Here is a 27,507-nt window from a genome sequence, read left to right as displayed (position 1 = left end):
ATTTCTCTCCAGACTCAGTACTAAATTGGAGGAGAAGATGAGGACTGATATAAAAATTGAAAAGTAAATAAGCAAGTGATTGAAGGGGAGACAACAATAGGTTATACTAAAGCTGAACTGTCAGGCTTGAGCAAGGATACTAGTGGAGTTCCTCAGGGATCCATCTGGGGAACCATTCTCATTTAACTTTATGAATGGCCTTGGAACAAAACAAAATGGAAAAGCAGTCAAGAAGCACTTTACAGACTAAAAAAAATAATTAGGTGAGCTTTCGTGGGACAGCCCCACTTCTTCAGACCATAGCCCTACCAGAACAGACTCAATATTTAAGGCACAGAGAACCAAAAACAGGAATCAAGGTTGACAAATTAGAAAAATATTATCCAGGTGAGCAAATGATAATTTTTTTTTCTGATTTGTCAACCTTGATTCCTGTTTTTGGTTCTCTATGCCTTAAATATTGAGTCTGTTCTGGTATGGCTATGGTCTGAAGAAGTGGGTCTGTTCCATGAAAGCTCACCTAATAAATTATTTTGTTAGTCTTTAAAGTGCTACTTGACTGTTTTTTTGTTTTGATAGTATATAGACGAGCCCGGCTCCCTCTCTGTTACTCAAAGAAACAATGGAGTGTGATGTTAAAGTTTTTGGATGACTCAAATTTGGGAGATAATCCCTATAAGGAGGACTAGAATGTCTTACAAGAAGATCTAGATGACCTAGAAAACTGAAGTTGTGGAAATGGGATGAAATTTAAAACAGGTTGAACCTCTCTAATTTATAACTCTCTCATCTGGCAAACTCTGTAATCTGGCATGATTTTAGTTTGCCAGATGACCATTTATCATGGGTGTGGTTAAGTTTCCTGTGGTTCATTTAAATTTGTTTACAGCTACCAGTCCTGGCTCTCAATGTTCTGTACTATTATTTAGTTGTAATTTATGCCTAAATGTCTTCTAATAGCTGAAGAGCGGTGGAAGTGTTGGTAATATGCTAGAAAATATTAATCTCCCATCATCTGGCAAATTCTCTTGTCAGGTTATGAGGATGCTTTTAATGAGAGAGTTTCTAGCTGTAGTGCAAAGTGAAAGGTCACCGCTTTAGGGACTGACAACAATAATTTTTGCTATACAATCACTCATCACTTGAAGAAACACCGGAGGAGAAAGACTTGAGTGTATTAGTTGACAACAAGATTATGAACGGTTAATGTGATGTGGCCATGAAAAAGGCCAACATGATTCTAGGATGTAATAAGTGAGGTATTTCCAGTAGAAATATGGAAATGTCAGTAGCATCATACTGGGCACAAGGCATATAATATTCCTCATCAGGAATATTATATGCAATTCTAGTCTCCTGTACTTAAAGATGAATTCAAACTGGAAAGATTCAAACAAGGGCAACAAGGGTGATGAGAGAAATAGAAAACCTATGAAAGGCTGAGGGGAGAGATTACAGTAGTCTCTTGGGATATGCGAGGATTGTGTTCCACACAAGCCTTGTGTATCCCAAATTTCAGGTAAGCTGGGGGGAGGGTCTTGACCCATGGGTTGAGGGTGAGGGGTTAAGCCTGGGCTGGTTTAGGGCTGCAGCGGGGGGAGGAGGGTGCAGTTGAGCTGCGGTGTGTGGGGGTTGAAGCTGGGTCTGCGGAGGTTGGAGCAGGGAGTAGTGGGCAGGGGGCTGGAACCTGAGCTCTGTGTGCCACACTGGGGGCTGTAGTGTGCCAGAGGCTGAGAGCCCCAGGCATGGGATGGGGCTGGAAGACCCCTGCACAGTTTGGGGCTGAGTTGGGGCCATGGAGGGGCCTGATCCTGTGGGACAGATGGGTTTTTAAAATCCTTCTCCCTACCTTCCCAGAGCAGGGCCGCTGTCAGCTTGACAGCAGCACAACTCTGGGAAGGGGGTTTTAGCCTGCCTGGCTGCCCACAGTGGCAGTCAGCTACGTGAGCTAAAAGCCTTCCCCCTACCTTCCCAGAGTGGTACCTGGCACTGCTCTGGGAGGGCTGCGGGAAGGGTCTCTTAGCCTGCCTAGCTGCCTGCAGCTGCGGGAAGCTAGGAAGGCTGACAGTCATGCATCTTCAAGTTGTGTGAAATTTGCGTTAAAGCAAGTTTCACGCAACCTGAACATGAGTAAAGTGAGGGTTTACTGTATTGTTGTTTATAAATATATCACAGTGATAAAACCAGGGTGAGGAGTTAATTAATTCCAGGATCACAGGTAACATAAGAACAAATAAACTGGCCATTAATAAGTGTACATTTGAAATTAAAGAGACTTCTAACCATCAGAGGAGTAAAATTCTGGAACAGCCTTCCAAGTGGATTAGTGGATGTGTCAAGAGAGAGTTTAAGAAGTTTATGGTGATGGTATGATGAGACTGCCAGTAATAGGCAAGAATAGTCAACATAAATTCTCCAAGGGCAAGTCATGCCTGACCAATCTGATTAACTTCTACGATGAGCTAACTGACTCCGTGGACATGGGGAAGTCAATCGATGCGATATACCTTAATTTTGGCAAAGCTTTTGATACAGTCTCCTGCAATATTCTTGCCAGCAAGTTAAGGAAGTATGGATTGGATAAATGAAATGCAAGGTGGATAGAAAGCTAGCTAGCTGGTCAGGCCCAACAGGTAGTGCTCAGCGTCTTGATGTCCGGTCGGCGGTCAGTTACAAGTGAAGTACCCCCCAGTGTCAGCTCTAGGGCCAGATTGCTCAACACCTTTATTAATGACCTGGATGAGGGAATGGACTGCACCCTCAGTAAATTTGTGGATGACACTAAACGAGGAGACAGGTGGATATGTTGGAGGGATGGAATAGGGTCCAGAGTAACCTAGATAAACTGGAGGATTGGGCCAAAAGAAATCTGAGATAAAAAGTGCAGAATCCTGCACTTGGGACAGAAGAATTCCAAGCATTATTACAGGTGGGGACCAACCAACTGGAGTAGCAGCACAGCAGAAAAGAACTTGGGGATTACACTGAATGAGAGCCTGGATAAGAGTTAACAGTGTGTCCTTGTAGACAAGAAGGCTACTGGCATATCGGGGTGCATTAGGAGGAGCATTTCCAGCAGATATTTCCCTCTATTCAGCACTTCTACAGACACATCGGGAGCATTGTGCCCAGTTCTGGACCTCTCCATAAAGAAAGGATGTGGGTGCATTGGAAAGGGTCCAGTGGAGGGCAAACAAAAAGATTAGGGTGTTGGAGCACATGATCTACAAGGAGAGGCTGAAGGAATTGGGCTTACTTAGCTTGCAGAACATAAGAATGGCCATAAGGGGTCAGACCAAAGGTCCATCCAGACCAATATGCTGTCTGCCAACAGTGGCCAAAGCCAGGTGCCTCAGAGGGAGTGAACTGAATAGGTAATGAGCAAACTATCTGTCTCTTCCCATCCATCTCCAGCCTCTGACAAACAGAAGCTATGGACACTATTCCTTACCCATCCTGGTCAATAGTGTGACAGTCAGTCTTGTTCCTGGGCTTCTGGCCTCTGTTCAGTCCACTGGTCCCACTTAAGGACCCAGTTGCCCTTGCTGCAGTGAGGGGTGGTCTGGGGGGAACCCAGCCCCCACCCACTTGTGCCAGGTTCTGGCCCAGGGACCCTGTGTGTCTGCTAGTGGGAGGAGCTGACTCCCTTAGCCTTTGGCGCAGCAGCTCTTCTCCCTTGGCCACTTCCCCAGATAATTCCCCGGTACCTTTTCCAGGCTGCAGCGGTAGCAACTCCTCCCGCTTGATCTGCTGAAGCTCCTCACTCTCCCTCTGTGGTTTCTAGTGTTCATGATCTTCTTCTCTGCTCCTCTCAAACCTGCTCTCTCCCACTACTCTGGTCTTCTCTCCACTCACCTCTCACACTCTGTCCCTGCCTTTCCACTGTGAAGGGCTTTTAAAGGCCTCTATTAGACCAGTCATGGAGTCAGCTGGGCCCACTTAGGCTGATCCATCTCCCACCCAGCTGCCTCTGATTGCCCTACTGCCACTCCGTAGGCCCTTCTGCTCGTTTGGGCTCTTTCTGAGGGGGCCCTTCACCCTGGCCCTGCCACAATGGCCATTAATGGACCTAACCTCCATTAACTTATCGAGCTCTCTTAAATGCTGTTATACTCCTAGCCTTCATAACCCCCTCTGGCAAGTAACTCTGCAGGTAGACTGTGTGCTGTGTGAAGAAGAATTTCCTTTTATTTGTTTTAAACCTGCTGTTCATTAATTTAACTTGGTGTTCCTCAGGTCCTATATTATGGGAGCGAGTAACTAACTTTGCCTTATTCATGTTCTCCACACCACTCATGATTTTATACACCTCTATAATATTCTCCCACTTGGACTCCTCATTTCTAAGATGAAAAGTCCTAATCTCTTTAATATCTCTTCATATGGTACCTGCTCCAAACCCCTCACCATTTTAGTTGCCCCTCTCTGAATCTTTTCTAATACAAATATGTATTTTTTGAGATGAGGAGACAACATTGGTATGCAGTATTCAAGATGTGGACATACCATGGTTTTATAGAAAGGCAATCAGATACAGGAAACCCTCAATTTACGAGGCAGTTGCATCCTGGGCAACCTCCTCATAAATCAAATTTTGCATAAATTGGGTGTTGGGGGTTGGGGAGATCCCCTGAATTCCCCTGGGTGGGGGAAGTGGGCAACTGGAGCCTCTGCTCCTGCAGGTGAGCGGTCGTCAGGTTAGGGGAGCAGCAGGGTGTGGTGCCTCCTGCTTTAGCTGATGAGCATCCAGAGCAGCCATGGCACCCCTCCTGCCCCTCAGCTGTGGCGTAGCTTGGCCCTGGGGCTGCTCAGGCAGCGGCAGCTCCAGCCATGGTGCTGGAGCCCTGGGCACCTCCAGCCACGGTGTGGCTTAGCCCCTGGCAGCTCTAGCAGTGCCTGCCCCTCTGTGCCCCAGGTATTGCAGCGCCATGCAGCTGCAAAGCAGGAGCTGCCTCCTAAGGAGCCCCTGAGCCAGCTAGCAGCATGGGGGTAAACAGTGAGGTGGGCTACAACAAAGTAGGGTCCCTCCAGATTTGACTTGCGTTAATATAAAAATGTGTAAGTCAAGTCCACACAAAGCAGGAGTCTATTGTATTCTCCATCTTATTCTATATCCCTTTCTTAATGGGTCCTAACATCCTGTTTGCTTTTTTGACTGGTGCTGCACTCTGGGGGGATGTTTTCAGAGAACTATCCACAATGACTCCACAATCTCCTCCCTCATTAGTTGTAGCTAAATTAGCCCCCATCATATTGTATTTATCGTTGGGGTTAATCTTCCAATGTGCATTAGTTTACATTTATTCACATTAAATTTCATTTGCCATTTTGTTGCCCAATTATTTAGTTGCGTGATATCTTTTTGAAGTTCTTCAGTCTGCTTTGCTCTTAACTATCTTGAGTAGTTTAGCATCCTCTGCAAACTTTGCCACCTCACTTTTTATCCCTTTCTCCCAATCATTTATGAAGAAGTTGAATAGGATTGGTCCGAGGACTGACCTTGGAGAACTTCACTAATTACTCCTCTCCATTCTGAAAATTTACCATATATTTCTACCCTCTCTCTCCTATTATTTTCCGGTTCTCACTCCATAAAAGGATCTTCCCTTTGATCCCAAGACAACTTAATTTACCTAAGAGCCTTTGGTGAGGGACCTTGTCAAAGGCTTTCTGGAAATCTAGGTACACAATATCTACTGGATTCCCCTTGTCCATGTTTGTTGATCCCTTCAAAGAACTCTAATGGGTTAGTAAGACATGATTTCCCTTTACAGAATTCATGTTGACTTTTGTCCAACAAATTATGTTCTTCTATGTATCTGGCAATTTTATTCTTTACCATTGTTCCAACTAATTTGCCCAATACTGATGTTAGACTTACTGGTATGCAATTACTGGGATCGCTTCAAGAGCCCTTTTAAAATATTGGCGTTATATTAGCTACCTCTCAATCATTGGGCACAGAAGATGATTTGAAGGATAGGTTAAAAACCACAGTTAACAGTTCCTCAATTACACATCTGAGTTCTTTCAGAATTCTTGGATGAAAGCCATCTCATCTTGGTGACGTTTTACTGTTAAGTTTATCAATTAGCTCCAAAACCTTCTCTAATGACACTTCAATCTGAGAAAATTCCTCAGATTTTTCACCTACAAAGGATGGTTTAGGTTTGGGACCTTCCCTAACATCCTCAGCCATGAAGACTGAAGCAAAGAATTCATTTAGTTTCTCTTCAGTTACTTCGTCATCTTTGAGTGTTCCTTTTGTATCTCGATTGTCTAGGGGGCCCACTGGTTGTTTAGCAGACTTCCTGCTTCTGACCTACTTAAATATATTTTATTGTTAGTTTTTGACTAACTGTTCTTCAAACTCCTTTTTGGCTTTTACATTTTTACATTTAATTTGGCAGTGTTTATGCTGCTTGTTTATGCTCCTTTCTATTTTCCTCACTCGGATTTGACTTCCACTTTTTAAAAGATTCCTTTTTGTCTCTCACTGTTTCTTTTACATGGTTGTTAAGCCACAGAGCCTCTTTTTTGGGTCTTTTTCTGTTTTTTTAATTTGGGGTATACATTTAACTTGGGCCTCTATTATCTACTATTTGAAAAATTTCCTTGCAGCTTGCAGGGAATTTACTTTTATCAGTTTTAATTTCTGTTTAACTAACCTCATCTTTGCGTAGTTCCCCTTTCTAAAATTAAATGCCACAGTGTTGGACAGCTGAGATGTTTTTCCCACCACAGGAATGTTAAATGTAATTATATTATGCTCTCTATTTCCAAGCAGTCCTGTTACAGTTACCTCTTGGACCAGATCCTGCACTCCACTCAGAACTAAATCTAGAATTGCTTCTCTCCTTGCGGGTTTCTTTATCAGATGCTCCAAGAAGCAGTCATTTAAGGTATCAAGAAATTTTATGTCCGCTTCTCATCCTGAGGAGACATGTACCCAGTTAATACTGGGATAACTGAAGTCCCCTACTGTTATTGAGGTTTTTTATTTGTTTGTTTGTTTTGATAGCCTCTAATCTCCCTTAGCATTTCATAGTCACTATCACTATCCTGGTCAGGCCATTGATAATATATTGAATATATCGACTGCTATATTCTTCTTGGAGCATGGATGTGATATTTGATATGCTATGCTTATTGGAGCATAGATATTCTGTGGAACATTTTGATTCATTTAAGACTTACTTAATTTGATTCCACATTTTCTTTCACGTACAGTGCTATTCTGCCACCTGCAGAACCTGTTCTGTCCTTCCAATGTATTTTGTAACCCCGGATGATTGTGTCCCATTGATTGTCCCCATGCCACCAGGTTTCTGTGATGCTTGTGATATTAATGTCCTCCTTTAATTCATCTTAGTATCTAGACTTCTAGCATTGTGTATAAGCACCTTAAAACTTATTTGTCTGCCCTTTCCTAATTCATTAGATTTTTTTCTCATGTGATAGTTTCTCATCTGATCTGGCCCATACTTCATCCCCTTCCATCCTCTCCTCTGGACGACTAGGGAATCTCTGTTAAGAGACTTTCCTCTCAGAGAAGTCTCTATCTGATCCACATGCTCCTCTGCACCATTTGGCTTTCCCACATCTCTTGGTTTAAAACTGCTCTGTGACCTTTTAATGTGAAGTGCCAACATTCTGCTTCCATTTTGGTTTAAGTGGAGCCCATCCTTCCCCGTTGAATAGTAAGACAGAGGACACTGTGTTAGTCTGTATCCTAACAAAACAAAAAAGCAGCCATGTAGCACTTTAAAGAGTAACACAATAATTAGGTGATGAGCTTTCTTGTGGCAGACCCACCTTTCCAGCTCTGAGGAAGTGGGCCTGCCCTATGAAAGCGCATCACCTAATAAATTAGTTAGTTAATCTTTAAAGTGCTACATGACTGTTTTTTTTTTTGTTCCTATACTTCCTGTACAGGCTCCCCCAGTCCCAAAAGTTTCCCCAGTTCCTAATAAATCAAAACTCCTCCTCCCTACACCATTGTCTCATCCATGCATTGAGACTCTGGGTTTCTGCCTGCCTACCTGGCCCTGGGCGCAGAACTGGAAGCCTTTCTGAGAATATCATCATAGAGGTCCTGGATTTCCGTCTCTTTCTTAGCAGCCTAAATTTGGCCCCCAGGACAACTCTCTTACCCTTCCTTATGTCATTGGCACCTACAGGTACCACAACCACTGGCTCCTCCCCAACATTACACACCTCGAGCTAGATGCCTCGAGAGATCCACAACCTTTGCACCAGGCACTCAAGTCACCATATGATTTTCTGAATCATTGTCAACCCAGCTATCTATGTTTCTAATGATTGAATCTCCCATTACTAACACCCGCTTTTTCCTAATGACTGGCGTCCCCCCACCCCCCAGAGAGATATCCTCAGTGTCAGAGGGTACCACATCATCATCTGGAAGGACGGTCCCAGCTATGGGACAGTTTCCCTCTGCTTCTGTTGACTGCTCTCCTTCCCTGAGCCTTTCATACTCCTTAACAGCACAGGGAAGAGTGAGGGGCGATTCGATAGCAGTCTTCAACTCCCTGAAGGCGGGCTCTCAATAAGGTGGAGAGGCTGTTCTCAGGAGTGACTGAGGATAGAGCAAGGAGCAATGTCTCAAGTTACAGAGCAGGTGGTCTAGGGTAGATATTAGGAAAAACTATTTCACTAAGAGGGTCGTAAAGCACCCATCCCTGGAGGTTTTTAAGACCCAGCTTCAGAAAGTCCTGGCTGGGACAATTTAGATAGTCTTGATCTTGCTTTAGGCAGGGGGCTAGACTTGATGACCTCCTGAGGTCCTGTCCAGCCCTAGGATTCTATGATTCAATGAAGCACTTTATAAGTTAGGGACTGCTCACCTCAAATTATCAAATATGGACAATTAAATTGGCAATCAGTTGAAAATTGCAGTTAGTTAACTTTGCCATGTTGTAAAATACAGATTATTGTGTCTGTATCACTGTATTATTTCTGTACACCATTTACAATATGCATAACATTGCTAAACTGTTTAACCAATACACAGGCTAAAAAAAAAAATCAAACGAATGGTAGCAAGCAATATGGGAAAAAAGAAAAAGAACAAACTGGTAAAAATAAAGTTACATAGAACTACAAATTGGGTAAATAACTCCTTGTTAGTACCAATCACAATTTGGGTCAGTGACACTGCACACTAGATGGCGCATGTTACTCAAAGCAATTTTGTTCAGTGTCTGGATACCAGAACTCTTCACAAAACAATGTATAATAAATTGGTCACTATTCTTTCAGTAGGTTATCTAGAAGACAGCAGCCATAAAAACCCATTGGATCTATGTCAGCTACTGACGTCTCGTGTATCACTGCAACCAGTGGAACATAGAAACTAACCATTCTTGTTTCCTGCCCAGAAAACTTTTCCAAAAGGGTAAAAAAACAAGCAGTGAGGGTAAACTATAACACCGATGGACAGTACTGACCAGCATTAATTAACAAGATATCGACATACAGATGTCTCATTTGTAATGTCACCACTCCAAATTTCTTTTTTATTTTTCTTACATATACAGTGTGGGACACACTGTAACAACGACTATCCCACTATTTCCAAACACTCAGCTTACTTCTAATAATAATACAGATGGGAAGAATAAATGCCCTAGTAGGACTATGTTGTTATCTGGAGAACCACAAAGACCAAATCACAATACCAAATTAGGAAATAAATTCTTGAATGGTTGTGTCACATGTACACATGCATACTATACATATGTGCCCATATACACTACAAATATATCCATACATCATATCCATATTGTTCATAATTATTTGGGAGTGCCTCTAAGGCTCAACATTAAAACTACATTCCTACATCATGGTCCCAGGCCTAAAACTCCTAGGCCCACCACAAAGGACTAAACACAATTGGAAAATAAACCGTCCATCATTTTTACAACGGAATGTGTGGACTCAGGGATAGATGGGGCATGAATGTGTGGGTGGCACAGTAAGGGGGCCACAACAGTTTTTAGTCCACTGAATAACCTTCCATCCATGCATTATGCTTTTTATGGGATGATGGATAAACATCCTCCACAGAAAAAACAAAAAGTGGGGGGAATGTAGTAAAATGAGGGCCTGAAATTTAAGCCCATATGTACAGACCTGCTGTGAGGCTGAAGGCCTAAGCCACAGTGGTCAAGACTTCACTAATGCTAAACTATGAGCAAGAGACAGGCCTTACTAATGGAATCTGGCACAAGTGGGGCTAATGGTATAAAACACTAAAATATGTAAGGCAGGAAGTGGGAGTACAATCCAGAGCAATTGTAATAGAACAAACATCTTGAAAAGAAATATCTTGGTACCAACACCCCCTCAGCACGACCACACACAAGTAGCAGACATTCTGACCCAGGTTCAGAACAGGATCTAAACTGACAGCCTGACAGATAGTGATTTAGACTGCATATGTGAGGTAAGGGGTGACAAAGATGAGTGGCGGCATTGTGAGGGCTGGGGACAATCTTCACAGGATGCCCAAATGGCCTCGCAGCAATCTGTGACCCACCCCAAATATAAGCAGGGCCAACTTGTAGGCCGTACCATCCCTCCTCCCAGTCCCTTTAATCTTCTTCAAGATGGCCTTCATGGTGTCAAGGACAAGGACTGAAGGGCAAGAGTCACTTTGTTCTTGGAGCCATGAATATCCTCCAAGAAACTGCATATCTTGGCCTTCACTGCATTGGGTGTCAGGGCCTCAGGGCAGACCCCTCTGTGGGCACCATGGCCAACCAGGGCAGGCAAGCAGGGGTCAAGTCCCTGCCATGTGACAAGGAGGAGTGACAGAGGGAGAACAGCCCCAGATGTCCCAAGTGAGACAAAGGCTATCTCCCAGAGGTCTGTAGCCCCAAGGGTGGTCACAACAGGGTGATGACAGAGGGGGAAGACTAGGGAGAATGGAGATAGGAACTGGGACAGTGTCAGGGGTAGAAGCAGGGATGAGGAGGGGTAGGCGGAAGTGGGGAAGTATGAGGGGGAAGAGGAGGAAGAGGAAGAGAAACGCAGGGATGAAAGGAATCAGGGTGAGGAGCAGAACATGTGTCGGGTAGAGGAATGAGGTTGGGGTGGGGATAGGATGGGGATCAGGGACAGGAAAGGGATCAGGAGCCTGAGTGACAAGAGTGCTGGGAAAATGCATGCCCTCACAGAGTAGGGAAATGGCCGAGGTGGGGGTTGGAGTAAAGAGACTTTGACTCCTTCAGGAACCTGATGGGCAAAATCCTCTGGGATGCTACCATGAAGGGAAAAGGAGTCCAAGAAATTAGGCAGTACTTTAAGGAAGCCCTATTGAAGGTGCAGAAAAACAACCATCCCGATGCACAGCAAGAGAAGTAAATACGGTAGGAGACCAGACTGGCTTAGTGGGGAAATCCTTGGAAAACTTAGGTACAAAAAGGGAGCTTACAGAAAGTGGAAACTTGGACAGATGTCTAGGGAGGGATGTAAAGGTATAGCTTGAGAATGTAGGGCAGTTATCAGGAAGGTGAAAGTGCAACTGGAACTGCGACTCACGAAGAATGTGAAGGATAACAAGAAAAGTTTCTACAGGCACCTTCTTAGCAAGAAGAAGGTGATCACAGAGGGCGTGGGGCCCCTACTGGATAAGGGAGGTAACCCGGTGACAGATGATGTAGGGAAAGCTGAAGTATTTAATGCTTTCTTTGCCTCTGTCTTCACGGACAAGGACAGTTCCCAGACTAATGTGATAAGTGATGCATTGTGGGATGAAGGTGGACAGCCTTTGGTGGGGAAAGAACAGGTTAGGAGCTATCTAAAAAAGCTAAATGTACATAAATTCATGGGCCCAGACCTAATTCATCCTAGGGTTCTGAGGGAGTTGGCATATGTCATTGATGAGTCCTTGGCCATTATCTTTGAAAACTCATGGAGATCGGGAGAGATCCCAGATGATTGGAAAAAGGCAAATGTCATGCGCATCTTTAAAAAAGGGAAGAAGGATGATCCCCGGAACTATAGGCTGGCAGTTTTACATCAGTGCCTGGAAAAGTCATGGAGGGGCTCCTCAAGGAAGTCATTTTGAGGCACTTGGAGGAGGGGAGAGTGATCAGGAATAATCAGCATGGATTCATGAAGGGCAAGTCATGCCTGACCAGTCTGATCAGTTTCTATGATGAGATAACTGGCTCTGCAGATGGGGGAAAATCAATGGATGTGATTTATCTTGACTTTAGCAAAGCTTTTGATACGGTCTCCCTCAATAGTCTTGTCAGCAAGTTAAAGGAGTGTGGATTGGATAAATGGACGGTAAGATGGATAGAAAGCTGGCTAGAAGGTCGGGCTCAGAGGGTAGTGATCAACGGCTCGATGTTGGGATGGTGCTCGGTTTCTAGTGGAGTTCCCCAAGGTTCAGTTCTGGTTCCTGTTCTGTTCAACATATTTATCAATGACCTGGATGAGGGGTTGGATTGCACCCTCAGCAAGTTTGTGGATGACACTAAGCTAGTGGGAGAGGTAGATACGCTGGAGGGTAGGGACAGGGTCCAGAGTGACTTAGACAACTTGGAAGACTGGGCTGCAAGAAATCTGATGAGGTTCAACCAGGACACATGCAGAGTCCTGAACTTGGGCCAGAAGAATCCCAAGCACTGTTACAGGCTGGGGTCCGACTGGCTCGGTAATAGTTATGCATAAAAGGACCTGGGAGTTGTAGTGGATGAGAAGATGGACATGAGTCAAGAGTGTGCCATTGTAGCCAAGAAGGCTAATGGCATATTAGGTTGCATCAAGAGGAGTGTTGCCAGTGGATCCCAACAAGTGATTGTTCCTCTTTGTTCGGCTTTGGTGAGGCCGCATCTGGAGTACTGTGTTCAGTTCTGGGCCCCCAATTACAGGAAGGATGTGGATACATTGGAGAGGGTCCAGCAGAGGGCGACCAGAATAATTAGGGGGCTGGAGCATATGACTTATGAAGAAAGGTTGAGGGAATTGGGACTGTTTAGTCTGCAGAAGAGAAGATGGGGGGGGGGACTTGATAACAGCCTTCAACTTTCTGAAGGGAGGTTGCAAAGAGGCTGGAGAGAGGCTGTTCACAGTGGTCACGGATGGCAGAACATGGAACAATGATCTCAAGTTGCGGTTGGGAAGGTCCAGGTTGAACATTAGGAAAAACTTTTTCACTAGGAGGGTGGTGAAACATTGGAATGGTCTACCCAGGGAAGTAGTGGAGTCTCCATCCCTGAAGATGTTTAAGTCTTGCCTCAACAAAACCCTGGCTGGGCTGATCTGATGGGTTCGTCCTGCTTAGAGCAGGGGGGCTGGACTCAATGGCTTTTTTAGCTCTATTGTTCTATGATTCTATGAGAGGCCTCAGCACCAGGCGTTTTTGGGAATCGAAGAAACTGGCCCACCAGAGACAGACACAGCCAGAGCATTGCTACAGAGTGGGCAGGTGGTCACATCACAGGATGACTCAGGGGTAGGGAGCGGGGCAGTGAGGGAGCCAGGGGAAGCAGGGGTCACCAGGTGCAAGCGTCGTACCTACAGCACTCCAGGAGCAAGGGATCCAGAGAAGTTCTGCAAGCCAAACACAAAATTATATTGCAGCCCCTTTCTACTCACATATCCATTGTTCCAAGATTCTTCTGTAGGTATGGATATTCCTGAAAACTTCTATGCCTTGTTTCATACTAATTTCACCTTAGTATCTCCCTGCCCACACAAAAGACTGTCACAGGCAGATCACTGCTTCAATTTCAATATGCCACTCTCTCCTCACATTGGCTCACAGGGAGGCTTGCCAACATTTCCTGTAGATTTTGAAGGACCCACTATATCTGAGTTTAACCCTTCACAGGCAATTTACTTAACTGAATACTGGGATGTCCAGTAAAGGGGTTAGTAGGGCTTCCATTCATCACATAGATTTATTCTTGTCCTTAGCGCATTACAATAATGATCTTTTTAATATTATAGCAGCACGTTAAATAGTGACTCAGCTCTTGTGATGTTACTCTTACCCTGAGTGTGAACAATATGAAAGGGCATATACCAAACACTAACCATCTCATCAATGAGACAGAATAAATGACTGGATTAATAACACTGGCAGGTCAGTGACACTGAACAGGAGACTAGAATTCTAGAGCTCCCAACCCCTAGCATATTCCTCCCCACACATACACACCCTCCATGATAAATCTCGTCAAATTAACAGCACATCAAATGAAACCTTGATGATATACATTAAATTAGATACAGAAGTGCAAAATGAAGAGACACTATAATCCAGCAACCATAATTTAAATTCCAGTGATTATTGCTATTATTTTAGTCTCTACAAGCCATATTTCCCTTTTTGAATAAAAGTATTAAAACTCATATAACACAACATTGGTCAGTCTCTACATTACACCATTAAACTACATGTAACCACTGCCAAATATATAATGCAGTATTAATACCTCCCATATTAAAGATGGTGCTGCCAAGATAAATCACTGATGTTTGTGAGGCTCTCAAATACTAAATGGCTAGCATAGAAGAAAACCACAGAGAAAGAAGGAAACATAATGTGTTCAATCAGTGCGGAGTTTGGATGGAGTGCAGCAAATGAGGCTGTGGCTACAAATTGACTGAGTAGGAATAAATGAAATACTGAATATTTGACTCGCTTCCTGATTACCATCCATCCTGTGCAATGAATCAGATGAGGGTCCTAAGGAAAAATTCATATGATATCTTTTAATGTGAAGTTGTATCACAATGTCTACAAAAAACTGCACTTTGGCAGACTAACTTGGAAACTCTCAGAAAATCAGGAAATCACATTATGCAGCCTTCATGTTCTTTTAATGAAGTTTTCAGCATGGATTATCTCACACAGCACTACATCCTGGAAGCCAATTTGTGATTGGAACCTACCCAGTAGCAGAAGGTGGTGGGAAAGTATAAAGAAGTTTCTCCTGAATTTACTGCTTAAAAGGCAGACATAAATGTAGCTTTTTCAATCTCCCACCACTCTACAGTTGCACCCTAAAGGGATGTGGTAGACTGGGTGCTTTTATTCTGCTAGATACCTACACATGGCCAGCTGTACTGGGAAGTGTACAGTATATCCTCTGGTAGAAGAAGGGTCCCAGTGAAACTCTTTCCAGAACGGCGCTCCTTCACACATATCTCAAGGTTAGTCTGTACCTTGTTAGTTAAATCTTGCCTCTAACATATTTGTCAGCAAAGATCTGAAACTTGTTCTGAAGTTGTCAAGCATCTATGTGCAATAATATATTCAGCACGTTGCATTCACAGTAGTACAAAATCTCACTCCAGGGTGTGAACTGCACCAATTGCTCCAGCAGCATTTAATTGTCATTGTAGTGTAAAACACTAAAGATGATGCAGTATAGTAAATTTATAGTTGAATATCATCTCCCCCCACCATGATTGTTATTGTAGGTAGGGACCCCAGGCAAATATAATGTGAATGTCTGTAACATCAACTTATCTTCCTTACCGGAGACATCAGCTAGGTCGGTATCTGAAACAACAGCATTTTCCTGTCCTAATGTACCTGTGTCCTTTACAAAAATAGAATAAGACCTTACCTTTCCCACATACTGGGGATCTGGTCCCAGGTGTTCTTCTAAAACGAAGAACTGGTTCCATACCCATCCACGCTTGGGGCGATGGTGCACTTCTGTTTCCCCTTCTATGTGTTTGGTTTGATTTCTGGTCACCTTGATGGAGCCATGATGAGCAGCTCCATAACACCTCTGCACAAAACAGAGACAAACTAGGACTGGGCAGATACAAGATGTGCTTGTAATTCTCATTGTAGGATAACTTGCCAGTTGAAGGTTTCCTTTTCTCTTTTGTTGTTTTCAAATGTAATCCCTTAATAGGTCTCCAAGAGGGAAGGTGAAGCCTGGTTTACAAAAACAATCCAAAATGTTTTTTTTAGCAAGTCCATGGTTTAACTGCCCACTGGGGAAAGGTTACACTGCATTTACATCATGAAGAACAGAGTGGAGAAATTTCTGGTATTTGTTCCAAGGTCTTCACCACAGACTGCTGCAGCCAACCATTTTATACCTAATAGAAAGGGGAAAAAATGAAAACCACTTTCACATCAGTAAAATCATTAATTACTGCCTTTTGACCTCAAAGGGTGATTAATGCACTGCTGTGCTAATTCACTTGGTCAACAGGTCCTACACCAGTCAACATTTTTTTCTACCTTTTGTGCAAGTGCTTTCTGATTGTTTTTATTAACCACCTTAAAAGTTTTTTTGAAGTGCATAAAGACTCTGGTAGCACGAGACTGAGCTTCTCATCTACTGGTTCAGGGTGCTAGAACTGATTCAGGTTGATAGTAACCAAAAACCACTTCTACCTGATTGATAGTGTTTAGCAGTTTATGTGAAAGACTTCTTGGTCTCCATGAATCCTCAGCTAGACAGAACTGCAACATTATGAAAACCACCACCACGGCTACTGGCAGTTTCAAGAAACTGCCCAAAACAGAGTTAGTTTGGAGATTCCAGGTCAGAACCGACGCAAATTGGGAGAACAGTGTGACCAAATCCTGTGCTTTACCTTCTCTGTGACTGTTTCAAGGACTGCCTGGAGCTTTCAAGAGATATGTACATAAAACAATTAAAAGCAAGAACTGTTGCTCTGAAACATCAGCAGTGCTTGGAATTGTACAAGACAGGCATTTGTTTCCCAGTAACGTCATTTATTTTCTCCCTCACATTAAGAAGGGAAAATCGACCTTGGGTAAAACAGCAATTAAAATAAATCACACCAAATCTTTTCAGAAGCCAATGAATGACTAACAAAGAGCTTCTTCTATTACCAGAATTCTGTGGCAATGGATAAGCTCTGCAGATGTCAGATGCTGAGTATTCGCAAGGTCTGAAATCACATGTACAAATATTAACTGCAGTGTTAGAATTAAAACTGTCCTGTTAGAGGAGGAGCAAGCTTGTAATCAGGTAAATTAGCTATTACTAAATCCATGTTAAAGATGAGATTCACTTCAGTTTGTGTGTTCATATGAAAGTTATCTGGTTTGTACTGCTCCTCTACCCTGCGGAATCAAGTCATAATGCTCTCAGTAAACATTACAGTTGATTTTATTGTGTTTCACCCTTTGTGCCTGAAGATGTTTCTGAATTATTGATATGAAATATTTTTGAGGTAAAATAATACAATATTCCTGATGGGGAGAAAAACCACATTTTAAAATGAAATATAATAAAGCAATTTCTCCATGGAACATGCTGTTTTCCTTCTTACCCATGACTGCGATTATCTTACAATCACCCCACCTCTGTCTTTCATGGTATACTGTTTAATATAGCTGGAGAAAGTAATCAACTAGAAACCTGAACACAAAGTAACCAAATGAGAAGTAACCTTTCTACCTAAATACACTGATGAGGGTAAGAGACGGAAAGCTTTAGAACGGCTAAGTAAGCTAAGCAATTAAAAATCAGAGGAGACATACAGAAGCAGAAGTTCACCAGTTCTTATGGTTTATGGATTTCTTTGTCTTTCTATACACTTTTCAGAGGAATAAGTCCACCAGAATACTAGCTATTCTTTTTCAGTATTTGTACAGAATCCAAGTACAGTTCATCAAATATCATCAGAGCATATAGCAAATGTGTAGCCAAACTTTTGTTCCTAATTAAATAGGTAGAATTGCAATCAAGTAGCTCAGAACAGTGCGCAGTTGGAGAAGGTATAATTCAGTATTTTACACAAAAGGGGGAAAGATCTTCATAGACTTTAAAGTTCATGTTGATCCCACTTCCATTCTCTCTTTGGAAAACTCAAAGGATTTGCCACACTAGATCAGACCACAGGTCCCCCTTCCCTCATCTCATCTCATCTCCAGCAGTTGTCAATGCCATGATGAACAAAAGTAACAATGTACAAAGCTTCTCTAGATGCTCTATTACTAAAACATCTGCCTAACAAGCTGTTTTTCTAACAGTGATTAATTAAGGCCTCTACAAGACCCTTGCGCAGTTAATATAATTTTCTTCATTTTTCAGATGGGAAAGGAATCAAAGACAATTTGAGAATTTGCCACAATGAACCAGTATAAGAAGTCTGTGGTGGAGTTATGGACAGGATTCCTGGCACATACCTGTGTGCCTAGCTCATGCACTTAAGCAACAGGATTCATTCTTTGCTCTTGTAATTAGCATAACCCTCAAGCATGAGATTTCTGCCTAACAATTCCCTTACTCAGACCTTGCTTACACTGGTAAGTTGCAGCACAGTTAATCAATTCTTAGCACTGTAATTTCTGAGGTTTCCACACTGGCAATGAACTTAATGAGCACTAACACCACAACTGCTGTGCTCTAGGAAAATCACCTCGATGAGAGGCATAGAGATTGCTGTGCAGTAGCTACAGCTCTTCTTGCCAGTGTAATTGCCATGGTTTACTACAGCACTGAGGTAGACCTCCAGTACAAGTTCCATAATCCTTGTTCTCGCCTCTCTGCTCATCCATTTGGACTCTACTGCCCTGCCCTCAGCTGAAACTCTCAGACCTGTTGTTTGCAGTCCTTGGGAATTTTGAAAGGCCTCTTCCTGTTTGCTCAGCAACACGTGGTGAGCTCTCATACACACACACCATACAATCCCCCACTTAGCTGAGGCACTGGACCTTGTGTACATTTGGGGAGAGGAGGCTGTCTAGTCCCAGCTATATGCCAGCCACAGGAATTATGATAGCTATGGGTAGATCTTGTGATTCATGACATTACTAATTATAGGGGCCCCTCTGCAGTGTTGGCTCATCCAAAACACTGCCCAGACTACAGGAAGAACCTGCAACGATGAATTCACCTGCCCCGATAGGTAACTCACCATTTTGTGGGTCTTGTGACTTACATGCACACAATGCAGGAGAGCCAGTCAGTGATAGGTATGTGAACAGTGCATGGGTTGTGTCCGTGCTCTATCAGAGTCAACAAAGGTTCTTTTATAAAACGTTGGAGTTTCATTTCACAGATTTAACACTGGGATCTCAGCCTTTCTTGTTACTGCTGGCTGAAAGGCTGCCCAGGGCAAGGAAGCAATCTCAGAAAAGAAAAGACAAATTGATGCATGTGGTTATGGTTCAGGCTGCTGCTGAAAAGAAAACTGAAAGAGTGGAAGTACAATGAGAAGAGGGAATGGCAGGAGAACGCTGAGTATTGGAACAAAGCCATGGAGCACCCCTTAAACAATACAGTGCACAACCGACACACTCCAGGCAGCCAGTGTCCCAGAACTGTTTCCCGCTGTCACTGCCAACATAGTTGGGCTTTTATTCTGTCTCCTACACTGCACTCCACACCTGTTTCCTCACCAATCAGCCCTGCAGACTCCCACAGCCACCCAACATACCCAGCCCCTCTCCCCGTGCAGTTTAGCCCCACAGATTTGCAGTACGCTTCACACAGCACATCAGACAGTATGACTGCTTATGACACCTGGACATTCACAAATCTCTAAATATGTGAGGCTTCACCACATCCCTTCCCTTCTCCCTCCCATAAAGTGTGCATGTGTCATGCTGTGTGCCTATTCTTCATCTGCTTTTAATAAAAGAAACTCTTTTGTTTGAAAGCAACTTTATTCTGTTACATGAAAGAAAGCAACTGCACCCCAGCAAAGCAAGAGGCACTTTTCTAATGTCTGGTATACACAGGGAGTCCACGTTGTAAGTCCAGGTTACGTCCCTGAATAATGCAACTTATAACAAAAGGGGAATCAATACCCATAAGGAATAATGTAATTAGCTTGAGATACATCCCAACACATACAGTTCACATGCCTGTATATACATATAATGTACCTATAACCCTTAAAAAACAATAAATTGAAATAGTTAAGACAAATATGTTGTTATTCTTACCTTATAAATGGATCTGATGTGCTTGATAGTGGACGCAGGGATACTAAAAGAGTACCCACTTCTTGGCAAGAGTTATCTTCTTAATGTCCAAGATGTCCATTTCTTCATCCTCCTCAATGCCTAAAGGCTGTATGTGGCAGGGCCTCCAGACCCGTGCCTCTTCAGAGGACTTTCCTGCTGTCCTCAGGCCCCCATGACCTAATCTGTATCCCCTCAGTCAGGCCCAGCAGCCTAGTCAGGCCTCAGTGGCCTAGTCAGAGTACGCAGGTCTCAGCAGCCTAATCAATGCTCCCTCTTCCTCGGGGTCACAGGAGTAGGGGTAGGAGAGCTCGGGCCCTCCCTCTCCCCCAGGCTCCAGCCCAGTGACCTGTTGGTGGTGAGTGTGTCTCCCCAGCCACCAGCTCAGTGGGAATCTCCATCACAACACGTGCAGTTCTCTGCCCTGGGCTGCTTCCTACCTCATCTCAGATGAGGTGTGCTGCCCCAGCTCTGGCTGCTCCACCCTGGACTGCTGCTGTTCCTCCTCCTCAGGTGGTGGTGGCAGTGGCGGCGGTGGTGGCGGCGGCGGCGGCAGCTGCTGCTGCTGCTGCTGCTGATGATGATACCACCACCAAGTTCTAGGAGGAGCTCTTTCCCTGCTACTGGCCAGCCCAAACTGACTGGCCTCCCTGGTTTTTATACCTGAGCTGGAGTTGGAGCTGGAGCATGCTCAGCAGGGCTGTGGGGGAGGGGCCTTTTCCACCCAGCAAGCCTACCCCCCTGCCCCGGAGTAGTGTGGGGTTGGCACATCCCGTCACACACCCTGCCCCTTAAGAGAGGTTCCCAAGGGTGTACCTCCTCCCCCTCATCAAGGGTGAGGCAGGAAAAGAAGTCAGCATTCACATGGTCAGGCACCACTTGAAATGAATACAGCTGTAGGGCCAAATACCAGAGCATAATCCATGCATTTGAGCCCTTCATTGTTTGCAGCCACTTAAGTGGTGCATGGTCTGTCACTAGAGTAAAAGAACTGCCCAGCAGGTAATACCAAACGACCTCAATGGCCCATTTAACAGCCAACGCCTGCCTTTCTACTGTAGAGTACCTGGTCTTCCAGGGAAATAGCTTGCAGCTAAAGTATTGTCTACGTCCTGGGACAATACAGAACCCAGATCCACCTCAGAGGCATCTGTCTGCAGGACAGACAGCCTGTTGAAGTCTGATTGGGCGAGGATGGGCTCCCAGGTTAGTTGGTTTTGTAGCATTCAAAATGCTGCATCACATTCCTCTGACCACTCCACTCCTTGAAGTTGTTGGTTCTTAGTCAAATCAGTCAGGGGAGTCTCTAAGGTGGAAGAGTTGGGGAAAAAACGGAAATAATTCTCCACTTGACCCAGGAATTGTTCCACCTGGCACGTCATGGTGGCTGTGGGTTATTCCTGGAGGGCCTGCACTTTATCAGTTAGTGGCCACACCTTCCTCTTTATCTATCCCAGGTATGTCACTTCACATTGGCCCATGTGACACTTGGTGGGATTTGCCATTAATCCAGCCTTCCCCAGTGCCCGTAGCACCTTCTACAGGTAGCACAGATGTTCTTCCTATGTCCTGCTGTACGCAATGATGTCGTTGATATATGCAGCCACGTATAAATCATGCGGGCCCAGCACCTCATTCATAAGGTGCTGAAATGTAGCCGCTGCCCCATGAAGTCCAAAAGGCCTCATCGAGTAGTGGTACAGCCCACAAGGAGTCAGGAACTCAGTCTTTTCCTTTGCCAAGGGGGTCAAAGGGATCTGCCAGTATCCTTTGCTGAAGTCTAGCATTGAGATGAACTCAGCTCGCCCCAATCGCTTCAGCAGTTCTTCCACCCAGGTCATGGGGTATGCATCGAACCTCAAGATGGCGTTCACTTTGTGGAAATCAATACAGAACCTCACTGTCCCATCTGGTTTGGCAACTAATACAATGGGGCTGTGCCACTCCCTTTGTGACTCTTCGACCATCCCCAGTATCAGCATCTTACCCAGCTTCTCCCCAAGCAGTGTTGAACATCTTCCTGGGGAAGGGGCAACGGTTATCCCTCACCTTTTGGTCTGGGGCAGTAGCAATGTGATGGCTGATTAACCTGGTCCTCTCTGGCTTTTCTGACAAGACCTGGAGGAATTGGGCAATCAAAACTTGCAGCTGCTTCTACTGTTCCAACCCTAAGTGGGTTCCAAGATCCACCAGCTTGGGTTCCTGTGTCTCCCCAGCCTGCGGCTCAAGTTCTGGTTCTGGGGGGCAAGGGGCAATCATCATGGCCTCCTGTTCCTTCCATACCTGTAGGAGGTTCACATGGTAAACACAGGTCTCTTTACGCAGCCCCAGGAGCCGCGCTTCATAGTCTACAGGTCCCACTTTGCAGGTCACTGTAAGTGGACCTTGCCATTTTGCTAGCAGCTTAGACTCTGTGGAGGGTAACAAAAGCAGGATCCATTCCACGGGTTGAAAGGTCCTCACTTTTGCTCTCTGGTTATAGTTTCATGCCTGGTCCTCCTGCGCCTTCTGCAGATTGCCACAGGCTAGCCAGCTCTGCTCCTTCAGCCGCTCCCTCAGCTGTAGCACGTAGTGTACAGACCCCTGGGTGCAGGTCTCCTGTTCTTCCCATGCCTCTCTCAATAGGTCCAGGTTCCCCCTGAGTGGCACCCACACAGCAGTTCAGTGGGGGAGAATGCAGTGGAGGCCTGGGGCACTTCTCTCATGCAAAAAGGAGGGCTGGTAACCATATATCCCATAACTGCAGGTCCTCTTCCACAAACTTGCATAGCATGGCTTTGAAACTCCTGTTAAAACGTTTGACCAACCCATCCATCTGGGGGGTGCTATACAGAGGTCTTCATGGTGTGCATATTCAGCAGGCAGCACAGCTCAGCCATGAGCTTGTAAGTTACACTGGTCCCTTGGTCTGTCAGGATCGCTTCTGGAAGTCCGACCCTCACAAACACCTTCAGGAGCTCACCCACGATGGCCCAGGATGTCATAACTCATAACGGTGCCTGTGGGACTCCGGCCGGGCTGGTCTTCTGGCACTCAGGCACGACCTTTCAATGAATCCCCCAGGCAGAAGAATTACAGGGCCACCCTGAGCAGTGTCTTTTTGCCGGAGCACCAGTAATTGGCAAAAGTCCTCCATGATTTGAGGATATTAGGAAAAACTACTTCACCAGGAGGGTGGTGAAGCAATGGAATGTGTTGCCTAGAGAGGTGGTGGAGTCTCTATCCCATAGAGGATTTTAAATCCTAGTTTGACAGGGTCCTGGCTGGGATGACTTAGTTGGGGTTCATTTGAAGCAGGGGACTGGACTAGATGACCTCCAGAGGTCCTTTCCAGCCCTATGATTCTGTGATCTTGCACCAGTATAATTGGTCATTCTGGATCTCAGGGTTCCATGAGCCCTGTGTTGTGATAGGGTCCCCTCTGGATGGGGTTCCCCAGCCTGCTCCCAGGCCTGGCTAAGGGTCACATCACTCCTTTGCTCCTCCAGGAAATCCCCTTCCAGGTCAAGGCCCTTCTACTAGAGGTCAATGAGCCTCTTGGATCTGGGGTCCTCCCCACCAAAGGTCCCCGAGGTTCCTTCCCCTTGGTCCTCCACTGGCTCCTGCCTGGCCGATGCTGTCTGTTTGAGGTGGGGATCCCTCCTTCAGCAAATTCCCAGGGGGTCACCTTGTACGAGGTTTACAATGTGTGGCCTGTCTCAACCTAACGCTACTGGGTACGCTAGCTTCAGGACCCCCACCACAGTACACTGTTTCTCGTGGGCCCCCACTGTCAGCACCACCCAAGTCGTGGGTATGCCCTCATGTCCCCATGGATGCACTGTAACTGCACCATCATGCCCCTCTGGGCTAGCCTGACAGTGAGTACCTCCTGTATCAAGGTTTGGCTACACCTAGAATCCACTAAGGCCACAGTCTTTGTCCCATTCACCCTGACTGGAACCACTATCTTTGACTGGTTCCTATTTTGCACTCGGGACTGTGCCCCCAGCGCCTGCCCATAACTGCAATCCATGAATAGGCATTCCCGCTTGACGTGGCACTCCTGCCTGCTCTCTTAACAATGTGCAGCAACTGTTGATCCTGCTTCTTCCATGTCTTGAAAGCCTGAGCATCCAGCTTCTTCTGTGACCGGTTTGGATTTCTTTGCTTTCCTAAAGAAAGAATCCAGTGCTGTCACCAAAAATTTTTGCATCCAAAATCTCTCAATAGCATGAGAGGCTGTCATTTAGGAGATGTGCAATCTTGGAAGAGTGATCAGTAAGATGATCATGAGTCGCTGATTTCATCAGCAAGGATAAAAATATGCCAAAGAGACTTCACTCTAAGTCCTTTATCTTTCTTCTCTGTTGTTTCTTCTTCATCTTTTTCCTGAATTTCCTCCTCAAATGCTTGCTTATTTAGGTCTTCCAGGTCTTTATTGCTTAGAGATTCTGAATGAGATGCAAAGCAATTCAGTCAAATCCTCTTTGCCAACGTTGTTAAACTCCATCTTCACAACTCCTTTTGAACCACGGTTTCATCAAAACCAATAAAGTCATTCTCTGCTTCAGGATGGATTTTTTTCCACACGCTGTTCATGCATCAAACACTTATTTCATCCCATGCTGCTCCATCACTGCATCCATTATGTTAAAAGTTTTCTAAAATTCTCACACAGTTGGTTTTCCTTCATGGTCTGCATCCTTGATGAGTGTCCTAAATGTCCAACGTAGATAATAAGCTTTACAGTTAGCAATCGTACCTTGATCCATTGGTTGGATCAGCGACATAGTGTGTGGTGGTAAAAACTCAACTTTAATGTTGAGGCATAACGATACATAATCTAAGTCATGCAGTAACATTGTCTACAAGAATTCTGAATGTTAGATTTTGCTCTTCACAATATTTTTTCATCATGAAAAAAAATAATCCACAAACCAGTCATGGAATATTTGCTTTGTTATCCAAGCTTTTCTCTGAGACTTCCAGATGATGGGGAGACAAGACTTGACACAATTTTTCATGGTATGAGGGTTCTTGCTATGATAGAGAAGCGGTGGTTTAATTTTCTTGTCTCCCTTGGCATTGCTACCGAGCAAGAGTGTCAAGACAGTCCTTTTAAACTGTGCACATTTGCTACAGAAATTACTGAGAGACAAAAGACTACGGCTGCTCTTTTAAAGTCATTCTAATCAGGAACTGAAAAATGAGCTGAGAACAAGAACACTTCTCATTTTAAAACCAACAAAAAATTATAATTGACCCTCACTGAAGCTCTTTGCTAAGCTCATCTTGGGACTGGCTGCTTGCAAAGCGCACATGACTCAGCCATTCATCAGCAGGTTCTTGTACAGCAGCATCAGCATAAGTGGTTTGCAGGCAAAACATCTTGGCAAGCCTGCCGACAGACTTTCTTTGAAGGAAATTCTGGTATTGCCTTCCCAGATGCTGTCCCATCCCCAAGACCACCTGTGAATTATAAGGAATACTATGTACTCCTTCTGCTTCAGACAGTACAGTAGGACTCTCAGATATGTGCACTCATGTTGTGCACATCTCGGTTTAACATGACTCAGGGTGGTGGCCTGGCTCTTTGTGGCCCGCCACTCAGCAGCACTGGTCAGTCTCCTGGCTCCCCCAAGTCACGTGAAATTTGACCTACATGGGGTCGTGCAGGAATGCAACCTGCACCTAAGTCAGGGGTCTACTGTACATGAACTTACACATTGCAGTGCATTGGCAACCAACATCTCGATCCTTAACCATCACAGCAGCAGCCAAGTGAATGCTTTCACTCAGCTGACACTATGTGGTCTGCCCCACGAAAGCTCATCACCTAATAAATTACTTCATTAGTCTTTAAAATGCTACAGGACTGCTTTTTTGTTTTGTGAAGATACAGACTAATACTGCTACCACTCTGACTATTCACTGCTCATAAATGCAGCATTTATGCCTCATCCAGCCCTGCTTATAATTATGGACCTCCTTCCTCCTTTGGCTCTTCTGCAGCTCTTCACTGGCTCTGCCCTTCAGTGCAATACTGTCATATGGACTTCTAGTAACGCTCCCTCCCTGCGTTCTTGGCCTGCCCAAATACAACACAATATTTGGCTAGTTGCTAATAAAGAGCTTCTATTCTGGGGTCATCTCCACCCTTCTTGCTGCCTGTCCAGGAACCCAGCTAGATAACAAAGTGCACTGAGAAGTGTGTTGGCACCTAACATCTCTGCCCTGGATGTGTTTGTGGCTACTGCACAGACCATATAGCTGCAGATGAACTATCTTCCCACTCCCTGTGGCTGCTGCCCATGCTTTTTCTTTTCGTTTTTCTGGACTCATTTCCTTGTGAAGCCTGTCTTCTTCCATTTCTTCCTCCCAGCTCATAAAGCTTTTCAACATGGCCTGTGGAACAACTTCTCCTATGAGTAATCTCAATAAATATTTATTCATGCTAGCTTTCACTCCATTCTAATAAAACCTAAGCTAATTTAAATAATATGAAGTGACTATGTTAGTGCCTGTTAAATTAATACAGCATATAGACTCAGAACTGCAATAAAACTGAAATTTTATTTAAAAAAAACTTGAATAAAAGCCTTATGGAACTTCCAAAAATGTGGTTAATTCTCTAGTTTTCATCTCTCTCTCTCTCTCCTTTATTTACATAAACACGAATAAATAAAATCTTCACACCACCTGATTTCAGTCAGGATTTAAATCAAATGTAATGCAATCCTTTGGTCAGTGAAAACAGAAGAACCCAGTAATTTCAGAGATACTTAAGCCAAATAAACCAGTAATCTCTGATTTTTTAAAGAATGTTATCGTCCCTTTTCCTTTATGCCAGTCTACAAACTTTATTTACTTTTATTGCTCTGAGCCACTATGTCTTGAAAGAAAGAAAGAAAGAAAGAAAATCCCATTCTTCTACGGTACCAAAAATAAATGAAGGTCTGCCTTCTCTTGATATACTGACATGGGATATTAATGGTCTGAAACCAAAATTATGAAGCAGATAAAAAGAAAAACTTAGGTAATATTTTCCACATATCCATGCTTTCAAAGGGATCTACAGCACATAACAAATAACAAATGCAGCTGCTTAACCAGACGATGTTTTCAGCTATATATGCCACACAACAAAAAAACGTATTTCTAGTGGCAATAATTTCATAATCACTATGGCTACATTTACACTACAGAGCTTTGCCAACAAAGCTGGGTTTTGTCAACAAAACTCATGGAGAATCCACAAAAAACAAGTGTGTTGTCCACAGTAATCCAACAGAAGGTGGCACTTTTGTCGCCAGTCTTCTGCCTCTCTACCATGAGGCAGAAAGACTCTGTCAACCAAAAAACAAGAGTGGACATGCCAGGAGGTGTGGGGTTGGTTTGACAGAACTGTCCTTCACAGCACCAGCCATATGGCCAGAGGGGACATCCTGTCCATAGAAATCACAGGTCTGTGTTCTCTGCCTCAGGCCATTCTTAAAGGTGCATGGAGCCCTGGAAAACCTGTGGTAGGAAGCTGACAGCATGCAAGCAGCAGTACCACAAACTGCTGTTGTACA

The 27,507-nt window shown here is 44.4% G+C and overlaps 1 protein-coding gene across 8 annotated transcripts in view; it reads right to left on the bottom strand.

Moving 5' to 3' along the window:
* The window catches only part of CDH18 (cadherin 18), a 1,028,199-nt gene that overhangs the window by 328,751 nt on the left and 671,941 nt on the right, over positions 1–27,507 (bottom strand). For all 8 annotated transcript variants that reach the window (XM_074987814.1, XM_074987813.1, XM_074987811.1 and 5 more), the window contains one exon: positions 15,615–16,101. In XM_074987814.1, the coding sequence (XP_074843915.1) occupies positions 15,615–15,842 (228 nt within the window). In that variant the 5' untranslated portion in view covers positions 15,843–16,101. The remainder of the gene's footprint in view (positions 1–15,614; positions 16,102–27,507) is intronic.

This window comes from Carettochelys insculpta, chromosome 2, assembly GCF_033958435.1.
Source record: "Carettochelys insculpta isolate YL-2023 chromosome 2, ASM3395843v1, whole genome shotgun sequence".
Classification (NCBI taxonomy): domain Eukaryota; kingdom Metazoa; phylum Chordata; order Testudines; family Carettochelyidae; genus Carettochelys; species Carettochelys insculpta.
This window is presented reverse-complemented; position numbering and strand designations above follow the sequence as displayed.